An 11,512-nucleotide genomic window follows, 5' to 3' on the forward strand; every position below is an offset into this window, starting at 1 on the left:
ACAGCCTGTATTTGCAGCCGTAAACACGCTCTTCACAGGACGAGTGACAACGGGGAAATGTAGTTCTTTAGTCCACTAAGAACAATAGTACCGGAAGGATCGGTGTCACCATAAAAACTACAAACCCCAGAGTGCTACAACAGCGCACATTACGCGCCAGCGTCCCAGCTTTTCAGAGGATGGCATGGGTTTAAAAAAGCTAAACAGTGGGTACTTTTTTGTGGTTTGCTAGAGTATTAAAATAGGTCAAGCGATTTAATAAGCAAGAGATGCTTGTTTTCTTTCCATCATATCTAGACTAAACGACAACTGACGTTACTTGTAATTTGCAGGATTCGAACGTTTGTTAGCATGATACACCTAACGTTAGACGTGTATAAGTCTGTTTTGTTTTTAGCAATAACATCAAGCTAACAAACACATCTGCTTGCATAAAAGATTGATTTGTGAGAAGTAGTTCAGTAGATTTGTCGGTAGTCTAAGTTTAAAAAAAGAAGGGATGCCAGTGCATTCGAGAGAAAAGAAGGAGAGCAACCATGAAGAGATGGAGGTGGATTTCGCAGAGCAAGAGGGGAGCAGCTCAGAAGATGAGGACACTGAGAGCTCGTCTGCCTCTGAAGATGGGGAAAGTTCAGGTGAGAGACGTTTGGTTTTCACTAGGTAGATATATGGGAATACATGTTAAAATGCATTGCACTTAAAATTGCAAAACAAGAACCATGCAAATTAGAAAAAAAATTAATTACAGAATTCAGTATGTAGAAGGGTTTGATTCTTCATATGAGCAAAAAATTTCGCATTACATAATTCACTATGCAGTGAATGGGTGCCATCAGAATGAGAATCCAAACAGCTGATAAGTCTTCCACAAATCTTCCATATGACCCAAGACTATTAATTAATGTATTGTGACTTGAATCTCATGCTGACGGCACCCATTCACTGCAGAGGATCCATTGGTAAGCAAGTGATGCAAAGTTTCTCCATATGTGGTTTGATAAAGAAACAAACTCATCAACACATTTTCATCAAGTCCTCATTTTTGGGTAAACTGTTACTTTAAATGAATAAAAAAATATAAAAAAATTTACACGCAGAAATGGACGATGAGGACTGTGAAAGAAGAAGGATGGAATGCATTGACGAAATGACTAATCTAGAAAAACAGTTCACTGACCTCAAAGACCAGTATGTACCATCCTCTTGTTTGTGTTTAATCTGTCTATGAATATGTTATTTACAAGTTACATACAAACTTTTCCACACTGGTCACTAAGTGGTCATAATTTCTGTAGGTTATATAAAGAGAGACTGAATCAAGTTGATGCCAAACTTCAGGAAGTGATGTCAGGAAAGGCACCAGAGTACCTGGAACCCCTTGCAAATCTTCAGGAGAACATGCAGATTAGAACTAAAGTTGCAGGTCGGTCTGATGTCCAAACTGAACATTGGATTATTGTTCTTTGATTTTGTGCATTTATACGAGTTGGTTTTTTTTCTAGGTAAGAAAGTGCATTGTCTCATTGTTGAAATAATACATTCATGCGCAGGTATCTACAGAGAATTGTGCTTGGAATCCGTGAAGAATAAATACAACTGTGAAACCCAAGCAGCGTTCCAGCACTGGGAGGTGAGCTTTACAGATGTCTTCTATCACAACTATCACCTAAACAACGTTGCATGTCTGAAATGTCTTGTTGAGTCTTCATAACATAGCCATACAAGAGTATTTATATTACTTGAAGCTGTTTTATACTCTTAACAGCACTAAAAGCCTGCCAGTTACCACATTAATATATGCATTTATTTAAACAAACTTCTAAATTTGTTTCACGTGATCTCTTCTAGAGTGAAAAACTGTTATTATTTGATACGGTGCAAAGTGAATTAGAAGAGAAGATCAGACGTTTAGAGGAAGACCGGCACAGTATAGATATTACCTCAGGTATTGAAATTGTGAATAGTCACAAATAATTTGTTTTTTTATTGAGTTGTTTATACAACCTTTGTCATATTTCCCATACAGAGCTCTGGAACGATGAGTTACAATCAAGAAAAAATAAGAAGAAAGATCCCTTCAGTCCAGAGAAAAAGAAAAAGCCTGTCGTTGTGTCAGATATCCTTTACTTCAACCTGTTCATGTACCTATTATCAGAATTTGCTTGAAAAGTCTGTCATTTGTACATTTCTTAACATGTGCACGGCCATATATAGTTTACATGCTGCAAGACCTGGATATACTGGAAGACTGGACTGCTATTCGAAAGGTTAGACTGTCAAAAACATAACGAAAATATTATTATTGTAAAAGAAATGATGTTTTATGTTAATATCTTGTAGGCCATGGCAACATTAGGACCTCACAGAGTAAAGACTGATGGTAAGATCATTTCTCTGTGCTACTATTTTCATAACTATATTGAAGTATATTATTTTTCTAATATAATATTACATTATTTAGTAGTTAAATACTAATTACTACAGTTGGTCTTTTAAGCTCTCTTCAGCTTATCCTATAGGTTCTTTATTATGTAATGTTAAAGTTGTTTTTTGTGTCATTCGTAATAATAGAACTTGCTAAATTTGCTCTAGTCTCTTCAAAGAGTGACAAACACCAGCACAATGCCCGCTCGGAGGATGGACGCTTGTTTTACGACGGAGAATGGTACAGTCGTGGACAAGCCATATGTATCGACAAGAAAGACGAGTATCCTACGAGGTGAGGGATCCAGAATGACCGAGCTCATATTGATTATTTTGCAGCCCATTTGTCAGTTATTTTTCCCCCGTCTTCTGTTTCAAACAGCGCTGTAATAACTACAATCAATCACGATGAAGTCTGGTTCAAACGGGTCGATGGGAGCAAGTCAAAACTCTACATCTCACAGCTTCAGAAAGGCAAATACACCATAAAACATACCTGATCTACCTGAGGTCTGATATGTTTAATAGTGTCATTTTCTGTACAGTATATCATGATTTAAATACCTTTTTTGATGTTTAAAAACAGACACATTGGAATTATGTGTAATGTGAGGAAAGTTTATATTATTTTATTGTATATATTCAATGCAACACCATTTAAAAGAGTATTACACCAAACAGGTAAAAAAAATATATATAATTACTGGTGTAGTTATTACCATGAAATGTGGGACTTTTGTATTTTGTTGACTGGGCTCATTTTCCATTTCAGTTCTGACGTGTAGTTATTTATAATGCCATGTCTGGCTAGCAAATGGTTTCCTACGTTTTTTATATTTCTGCCGCATCACTGTGTTCAGAAACTAATGAAACAGTTTGTTTGCCATTTTTGGTGGCTTATATTGAAACGGTCTTGCTTGTGCAACATCCTATATAAAATACAGATATTTGAAGTATTTAAGGAGTGAATAAACAAGACGTTATCACACTTTTTCGGAGTCTCAGCTCTTTGAACAGCTGTTTACTGTTCATTGTGTTCTAGGAAGCTGTGATCTTGCTGCTCTATTTACAGTCTAAAGAGTCATTTATATATGGAGAATTGCATTGTAATGTGCATTTCAGCTCTGGTCATTAGTTCAGTCTTCTTTTCTATGTTGGGTTATAGCACCACCCTTTGTTTTTTTGTTGTAATGTGCCTGTTGTTTTTTTATTTCTTGATTTTCCTGATTCATACATATTTCTGAAAGGCCTGTTCTGAATGTATTTTTTGAGTTATTATGAATTCACATTGAACAAAATTACAAATACAGAATTCAGTATCACACCTTTGTTGTCTTTTATTTATATTGATATATAGATATCGTATATCCTCTTAGAATGGGTTTACGAAGAGACAGGGAAGTAGATCTGTAATGGAAAGGTGTGTAATGTTATAATCCTTGCACAACTTATTTAGTGGAGTGATAATATTAAAACTGACTCATGTTAGCATTAAAGGAATAGTTCATCTGAAAATGAAAATGTACTCACCCTCAGGTCCTCCAAGATGTATACGAGTTTGTTTCATCATCTGAAAAATTGGGGAAATTTAGCATTGCATCATGTGCTCATGACCAATGGATCCTCTACAGCAAATGGGTGCCATCAGAATAAGATCACAAAAAGCTGTTAAAAACAATTCATAATAACTGAAATGACTTCTTTAAAAGCAATCATTTGAATCATTGATATGTCCTGAGCTGTCTTATGTAGCACACACTATTTGCTTGCATCAAAAATCACAAGTGTAATAATACTGTACAGGAGAAAGACCGATGGATGCACTTTATTCATCCTGAAAGGAACATTCAGGTACAATTAGCTTGAAGATGTTGTAATTTTAATACAGTGCAAGCTTTATTCTGTGGCTGAATGTTGCAGCATAAAAACAATGTACTGACATAGTATATTGAAAAGAAGGAACATGTATTTTACAAATGCTGCATTAGAGTTAAAGTCACTCATGGCTGCTTTTGGGGAATATGTTGCATTTCTGATTATAAAATTCCCATTAGTGTGCATGCATTCATTCACTGAAAGACACACTAGGCTAAAGAGATAGTTCACCCAAAAATGAAAACTGTCAACATTACAAATTCTATGGAAGTCAATAGGGACCAGAACCTGTTTAGTTACCCACATTCTTCAAAATATCTTCATTTGTGTTCAGCAAAAGAAAGAAAGTCATACAGGTTTGGAACAACTTTAGGCTGAGTAAATGTTAACAGGATTTTAATTTTTTAATAAACTATCGCTTTAAACAAATGAGATGCCATTCAAGTGTGCAAAATATAGATGCAAACATAGACATGACCATAAAGAACAATAGATTTAGATCTCAAAAACTGCATGAAAATACATAATCCTTCACTAAAATGCTTTTTGAGTTACACACTTTTATGGTAAGAAAACATGCAGAATGTATAAAAGCAAAGTGCACTGAATTAAAACTGAATGTTGTGTTATAAATATAAATATCGACTGGCATTTCATGGACAGTAATCAACACTGAAACTCATATGCAGCCTTTGTTGTCAGAAAAAAAAATGGCTGCTTCATAAATATCACTTGATGGAAGTTTTGAGACCACAGCTCAATCAAAATAAATGAATCAATAAATGCTCAGCAATAGAAACAAGGTTACATGACGTATAATATTTTAGTTAGTTCTCTGAAAGAAGGATGTTCAAGAAACAGACGTGGCATTAATGCACCTGGATATACAGAACAAACCATTCTCCAGTATAAATGTCCTCATGAACCCGAGTCTGCATTATATTTCGGTTAATAAAATCTTTGCAAAAGAAAGAATGATGCAAGGTCCATACACTGCTGACTGTATTGTAATGTGATGAGCAGCAGGTCTGATGTTTCTGAGCCATCATTCTACCGAGTTGTGAAGCAGTCTTGACCATTTTTCCATTCCCATCTCGCTGTTTTCACAAGCAGTCTCAGCTGAAACATTTCAACGGTAAGCCCAGAGCCGAGGACAGCTGCAGCAAGCCTCTGACTGTTCACGCAAATTTCTTTTTGGTTGCAGTGAAACGTTCCATGTACTGAAAAACAAAGATTAAAGCAAGTCATTATATTACTATGCAAAAAGATACTTGGTAAAACTTGGTAAAATGTGATAATTATATAAGAGGATGAGACACACAAAACTTAGTATTAACACTGGACCTGGAATCTAAACTAAAAAGAACTATTTTTATGCCTTCTTATAAAAGGTTTTAGAGCTATAAGAGTAGACACAAACTTACTTTATCATATCCTTCTAGGTCACGCAACGTTTTAACTTCGAATAAGTTGCCCTCCACGGACAGCAGGGACACCTGAGAGTCTGAGAGGATGGAGGGTGGGATAGAGGAGAGCTCCAGACAGTTCTCCTCCAGCCGTAAGACCTTCAGTCTGGGAGCACGAGACACCTCTGGAGACAGGGTCGAAATCTGAAACAGAACAAACACAGCGCAAAAATTCACCCTGACACATCTATACCAGCACAGTCCCTGAACATAAAAACAAAACAAAAAAAACTCACCTGGTTCTGATTGAGGTTGATTTCAATGGCTTGCAGTTCGGCCACTTCTGCAGGAACCACCTGGATCTTATTCTTGGACAGGTCCAGCACATCGAGCTGGCGAAGGGTGCCGAGTCCACTAGGAAACTCCTTGAAGTAATTCCCAGAAAGGCTTAGGGTGCGCAAGGACTTGAGCTGACCCACCGATGAAGGAAGCTGATTCAACTGGTTCCCATTTAAAATAAGAGTCTCCAGCTTCTTGAGTTTCCCGATGTCGTTTGGTAGACTGGCTGCACACATAAAAAAAAATCATATACTGTTGGAGTGCTTAAGGGTTAATATCATAGAATACAGAATACTGTGCAATAATATGACTTTGATTTACTATGTAAAAACCACAGTAAGACATGTTTAATGAGCAGCGAATCAGAATGTTAGAATGAATTCTGAAGGATCATGTGACATTGAAGACTGAAGTAATGGCTGCTGAAATTCAGCTTTGCATCACAGGAATAAATTACATTTTAAATATATATTCAATTAGAAAAATTACAGTTAAATAAGAACAATGTACACAAATTAATTAGTGAAGGCCAAAAACTGATTTAAAAATGGGGGAAACTTCAAAGAAAACATTGGCCAGCATAAATCTTTCCCCAATACTCATCAAAAATTATTATAAATTCTTATTAGCTATTATGAACATGTCTGTCGTTAACTACCCCAAAATCACTACTTTCACATGCAAAGATAGATAGCCAATCACAACAGAGGTAATCTACATAAAAAGCTTTAAAAGTACAGGAGCAAAAGGAGAATATTTAATTCTAAAAAATGGCAAAAAATTAACAAAATATTCGATTTCGATTAGAAAAAAAAATAAAAGTGTAGAATGATAAGTTGATCTTTATGTTTGCCATATTTAGCTATTTGTGTACACTTACTCAGTTTATTGCTGCTTATGGTGAGACTCTTGAGCTGCTGGAAGACTCCTATGAATGCTGGAAGCACCTCGATTTTGTTGTTGGACAGATCGACAGTCCGCAGGTTTCCGGTGAGTTTCTGCAGCTCCTCTGGGAACTACATGAACAAAGACATGTGAGCTGTTAATAGTCCATGACGATCAGAGTGGTGAAAATGTTTACGACAAGCCTAGCACCTCTGTCAAACCCTTTCCAGTCAGCTGAAAGACTCCAGTCTTCTCAGATGTTTCCAAATGAGCTTTGAGCGCACTGTTCCCCATTTACAGGATCTGGATGCTGCCAAATTTGATATCAGTAAATCCTCTGGAAGACTAGTTAGATTTAAAAAAAAATTATATATAAAGTCAGCTAGTTAGTTACCCAAGGTTATTGTGTAGTGATCATTATCTAAAGGAATAGTTCACCCAAAAATAAAAATTCGGTAATTTCTCACCCAAGTTCTGAGTTTCTTTCTTTTGTTGAACATAATAGAAATAATTTACAGAATGTTGGTAACCGAACAGTTGCTGTTAGCCACTGGCTTCAAGAATTGGAAAGTTGAAACAAATTTACGACGAGTAAATTATAACAAAATATAAATTTTTGGTGAACTAACCCTTCAATTCTTACCGTTTACAAAATATTATAGAATGAGTTATGAAAAATAGCAACTTAAACACGGTTCCAGTAGTAATACACATTAATTAGATTCATTCACCGACTCATTCATTCACAAATTATTTCGTAAAACACTACTTGAACATTTAAGATAAAATCGTAGTTATATATATAGTTGCCAGAGCAAAACATAGTAGTAGATAATATAATCCAGATGACGTAACGTTAATCGTTTCTGAGCTACAAACAAACAAACAAACAAACAAACACATGGAGACTGAACAGTCTTTGCTTTGCAGAGCTAAATATAATCTTTCAGCACTTTAGCGCGAAGTCTAAACCTGCACATGCGCGACTGAAAACCATTTGTGTTTTATTTCAGAGTAACTTAATATTTACCTTAGCCAGCTAGCTTGACTGGCTATCTGTGAATCCACAGTTTGACTATGTGTAACGTTACAGCAGGAAAAGTTTACAAAATCCCGTTGGCTAGAGCTGAAGAACCTTCATTGAGCGCTTTATAAATGTTCAACCCAGTAATAAAATATTATCGGATGGTGATCCAAGATGGTGATCAAATGGGGATCTAAGGAACTTTGTCCATCCCCAGGATGATGTTTGCTTATGTATAAACAGACAGTTGACTGAAGCGCTAGCGTGTAATTGCACCTCCCGTCCGCTAAGTAGCGGTAGTAGACAATGTATCCTCCGTTTCCTGTATATCGCCACTTAGTGGCTCGGCTGTGACACGGCCTCAATGACTTGTACAGTCACTGTTACATTTACGTTACATCTAAATTTGCTATGCATTCATGTCATGCATTATAAATAACTGGTCTCCCTTATAAAACGTACACAGATTTGGGGTTACCATATTTAAGTGTACTCCAGCTATTAATAGGTTAAAATAATAATAAATCATCCCATCCACTGCTCTGTTATTCATAAATAAAATAACAGGATTGCAAATTTAAACTAAATTAAGTTGTCAGACAATTCTTAACCAGCTACTTATGTTAGATGATATTTCATCAAAATGATATACTCACAATAGAAAAAAACAAACATGGAATTTGCACATCATATACTGATTGTCTACGACAATAGAAAACTTCAACTGTATGAAACATTCAGAATAGCTTTGATTCAGTTATGTTCTTTTTGGATGACATTGGTGACAATGATTGTTAGTAACAACAACTAATATTGTCTATAACAGATACTATGGTTACCATAGTGAATGTTTGTCAGGGCTGTACAGTGTTGAGTGTCAGAGACCACATCCACGTCCTGACTCCTGACATGTGGTTAAAGATGCAATTGTTGCTATTTAGTTACTTTATTATATAACAACTAGTTTCTCTCTTCTAACTAAAGCATCGGTTAATAAAATAAAAGGGTTACCACACCTTCATTGGGGCAGTAGCAAAGTACAGCTTTTTACATCAAGGTTAAAAAACGGTTTATAGTAGTACTTTATAGGTACATTTTTAAGTTACTATTTTAAGATATGAATGCAGCTTTTAGGCATACATAAGGTCAAACTGTTCCACAGTTTTTCTCCAGTGACAAGCTATTATACACATATTCATAAATTCATAAAATGTTAATTGTCACTTATTAATTGGTCAAATACAAATATATATATATATATATAAAAAAATGTCATGTTTCATTACTCTTTCTTTTTTTCCTTTTTTAACATAAGTTTCTGCTAAATTAATAAACAAAAATATATAATAAAACTGTAATTCAGGAACTATTATGTCTACAAAAGATTCAAGATTGAAGATTTTGATTCATCACATAAATGATGATATAGAGCATATATAACCAGCAGTGAAATATGAGTAATAACTTAAAATATTAAAATTACAGTGCGCATGAATTCACATGTAAAAGCACAAGTCTGAGACAAGTAATTAAGTATATTGTAACATTGAAACAAACAAGAAATTTTAGGAAGTTTCGGTCTGCACACACGTACACTATTACTCTTGCAAAAGTTGCACTTAAGCATTTTTTGTCTTCCATATCCTGTTTCAGCAACAGGGTATTCGGATAAAGACTTAAGAGTCAATACTGGTGTATTATAATATGTGTGTAATGCAACTTCTATATTTGATAGAAGTATAGTACAGAGCAGAGTCTACCCAGTTACGCAGAATGTTCTCAGAAGATTGGCTAATGTTCTGGCGAGGTTCTTTCAGGCTGTCCGAAGTGTCCAAGAAACATTGCTCGAAAAAGTGATGCCCCATGTATCATCAGCATCAAGGTTTTGAACAAACGTTCTTCCAGTACTGTAAGCTATCTAGTCTTTAAAGATTTTAACAAAACATCACATGATAATGATTTATGCATCATTCATAGAACCCCCCCCCCCCACACCCAAATGTTTAGTTGGATGCTCGTCTAACATTTTTAAAAGTGTTACAAAATGTAAATTTTTCTTTGTTGTTGTTGTTGTTTTTTAACTTGTTGCAAAATGTTCATGGAAAATTCTAAAGTAACGTTCCTGTATGTTTGCAATAAAGTGGAATGCTCCCTTCACATGCACATAACCAAGAAAAATATTTTTACATTATCAGAGAAAGTCAGAAGGAAAAATTGGCAAAATATTCACACATATTTTTTTTGCATTTCTTTTATTTTATGGTTTTTCAGCAAAAACATTTACATCCAAAAATGTTTCTGAAAACGTATAGAAGTTTAACTACCTCAAGACTTCACATAATGATTGTGACAGTGATAGATGAATGATACGAGTAATATAAATCTATCAAAAACGTTTAAATATTTATAATAATACTAAATACATAAATGGAACAAATAAATAAGTTCATTCTAACATGGAAACGTAGTAATTTTAGGAGGTTTTGGCCCACACACACGTACAGCCCACTATTACTCTCTCAAAAGCTGCACTTTTTGTCTTCCTTATGCTGTTTCAGCAACAGGGTATTCTGATAAAGACTTAAGAGACAATACTCGTGTATTATAATATATGTTAAATGCAACTTCTATATTGGATAGAAGTATATTATATAGCAGAGTTTACCCAGTTAACACAGAATGTTCTCAGAAGATTGGCTAATGTTCTGGCGAGGTTCTCTCAGGCTGATGAGACACAGGGTAACTTTTTGAGCAATGTTGTCATGAATGAACAACTAGGTATGACACAGGAGCCACGACCGATCTAAAATATCCCTATAGAAGTGTGTTATCTATTCTCAATGAGAAAGTGTCCAAGAAACTTTACTCAAAATAGTTGCCTGGCAAAATTGCTCAAAATGATGCCCCATGTATCATCAACATCAACGTTTTGAACAAACGTTCTTCCAGTACTGTAAGCTATCTGGTCTTTAAAGATGTTAACAAAACATAACACAAAAATGATTTATGCATCATTCAGAACTTTTTTTCCCCCAAAAAATGTTTAGTTGGATGCTTGTCTAACATTTTTAAAAATGTTACAAATGCTAACTTTTCTTTGTTTTGTTGTTGTTTTCAAATTTGTTGCAAAATGTTCAGAGAAAATTCAAAAGTAACGTTATGTTTGCAAAATCATAAAATGGAATGCTCCCTTCACATGCACATAACCAAGAAAAGTATTTTTAAACTATCAGAGAACATTTGCTAAATATTCACACATATTTTTATAAGCTGGAAAGCATGTTTTTTTATTTTTATTTTTTTATTTTATGTTTTTTTCAGCAAAACAATTTTCATCCAGAAATGTAAATAAAGTGTTACGATGTTTAACTACCTCAAGACTTCAGAGAGTTCCCCATAAAGATCGTGACAGTAATAGATAAATGTTATGATTACTATAAAACTATCAAAAATATGTTTAAATATTTTATAATAATACTAAATACATAAATATCTGCCAAGTGTCTGCCAAATCAATAAATGCAAAAATTAATACAAGTTTAATTCGGGAACTATATTA

The 11,512-nt window shown here is 34.7% G+C and overlaps 2 protein-coding genes across 6 annotated transcripts; one reads left to right on the forward strand and one right to left on the reverse strand.

The window, feature by feature from the left end:
* The first annotated feature begins 145 nt into the window (after nucleotides 1-145).
* Nucleotides 146-3,755, forward strand: LOC113117629 (breast cancer metastasis-suppressor 1-like protein-A). Of its 4 annotated transcripts, none has more exons than XM_026286419.1 (10): nucleotides 146-635; nucleotides 1,098-1,188; nucleotides 1,278-1,423; nucleotides 1,503-1,630; nucleotides 1,849-1,945; nucleotides 2,027-2,116; nucleotides 2,203-2,267; nucleotides 2,341-2,380; nucleotides 2,593-2,719; nucleotides 2,807-3,755. In XM_026286419.1, the coding sequence occupies exons 1-10, from the start codon at nucleotides 500-502 to the stop codon at nucleotides 2,922-2,924; spliced, it is 1,038 nt and encodes a 345-aa protein (XP_026142204.1). In that variant the 5' UTR covers nucleotides 146-499; the 3' UTR covers nucleotides 2,925-3,755. The 4 variants fall into 4 exon arrangements, with proteins under 4 accessions (XP_026142204.1, XP_026142205.1, XP_026142206.1 ...); XM_026286420.1 differs by having other exon boundaries at nucleotides 147-635; nucleotides 1,296-1,423; nucleotides 2,807-3,754; XM_026286421.1 differs by having other exon boundaries at nucleotides 148-635; nucleotides 1,551-1,630; nucleotides 2,807-3,754.
* A 467-nt stretch (nucleotides 3,756-4,222) lies between these two features.
* On the reverse strand, nucleotides 4,223-8,220 carry LOC113117631 (leucine-rich repeat-containing protein 57-like). 2 transcript variants are annotated; one of them, XM_026286424.1, is made up of 6 exons: nucleotides 7,960-8,220; nucleotides 7,140-7,239; nucleotides 6,925-7,060; nucleotides 6,002-6,270; nucleotides 5,724-5,909; nucleotides 4,223-5,519 (listed from the first exon to the last, which is right to left on the reverse strand). In XM_026286424.1, exons 2-6 carry the CDS (start codon nucleotides 7,221-7,223, stop codon nucleotides 5,478-5,480), a joined length of 717 nt encoding a protein of 238 aa, XP_026142209.1. In that variant the 5' UTR covers nucleotides 7,224-7,239; nucleotides 7,960-8,220; the 3' UTR covers nucleotides 4,223-5,477. The 2 variants fall into 2 exon arrangements, with proteins under 2 accessions (XP_026142209.1, XP_026142208.1); XM_026286423.1 differs by having other exon boundaries at nucleotides 7,140-7,274; nucleotides 7,960-8,219.
* Between the last annotated feature and the right edge of the window lie 3,292 nt (nucleotides 8,221-11,512).

This window comes from Carassius auratus, chromosome 17 (assembly GCF_003368295.1).
Source record: "Carassius auratus strain Wakin chromosome 17, ASM336829v1, whole genome shotgun sequence".
Lineage (NCBI taxonomy): Eukaryota > Metazoa > Chordata > Actinopteri > Cypriniformes > Cyprinidae > Carassius > Carassius auratus.

Bases quoted from the DNA above. Each gene is read 5' to 3' on its own strand.
- LOC113117629 (XM_026286419.1), top strand. From the start codon at position 500: ATGCCAGTGCATTCGAGAGAAAAGAAGGAGAGCAACCATGAAGAGATG. The intron at 1,189-1,277 runs GTATGTACCATC...CTGGTCACTAAG, and splicing joins TTCACTGACCTCAAAGACCA to TGGTCATAATTTCTGTAGGT. The intron at 2,720-2,806 runs GTGAGGGATCCA...TGTTTCAAACAG, and splicing joins AAAGACGAGTATCCTACGAG to CGCTGTAATAACTACAATCA.
- LOC113117631 (XM_026286424.1), bottom strand. From the start codon at position 7,223: ATGGGGAACAGTGCGCTCAAAGCTCATTTGGAAACATCTGAGAAGACT. The intron at 7,061-7,139 runs GTGCTAGGCTTG...TTGTTCATGTAG, and splicing joins CTGGAAAGGGTTTGACAGAG to TTCCCAGAGGAGCTGCAGAA. The intron at 5,910-6,001 runs GTGAGTTTTTTT...GTTCTGTTTCAG, and splicing joins TCAACCTCAATCAGAACCAG to ATTTCGACCCTGTCTCCAGA.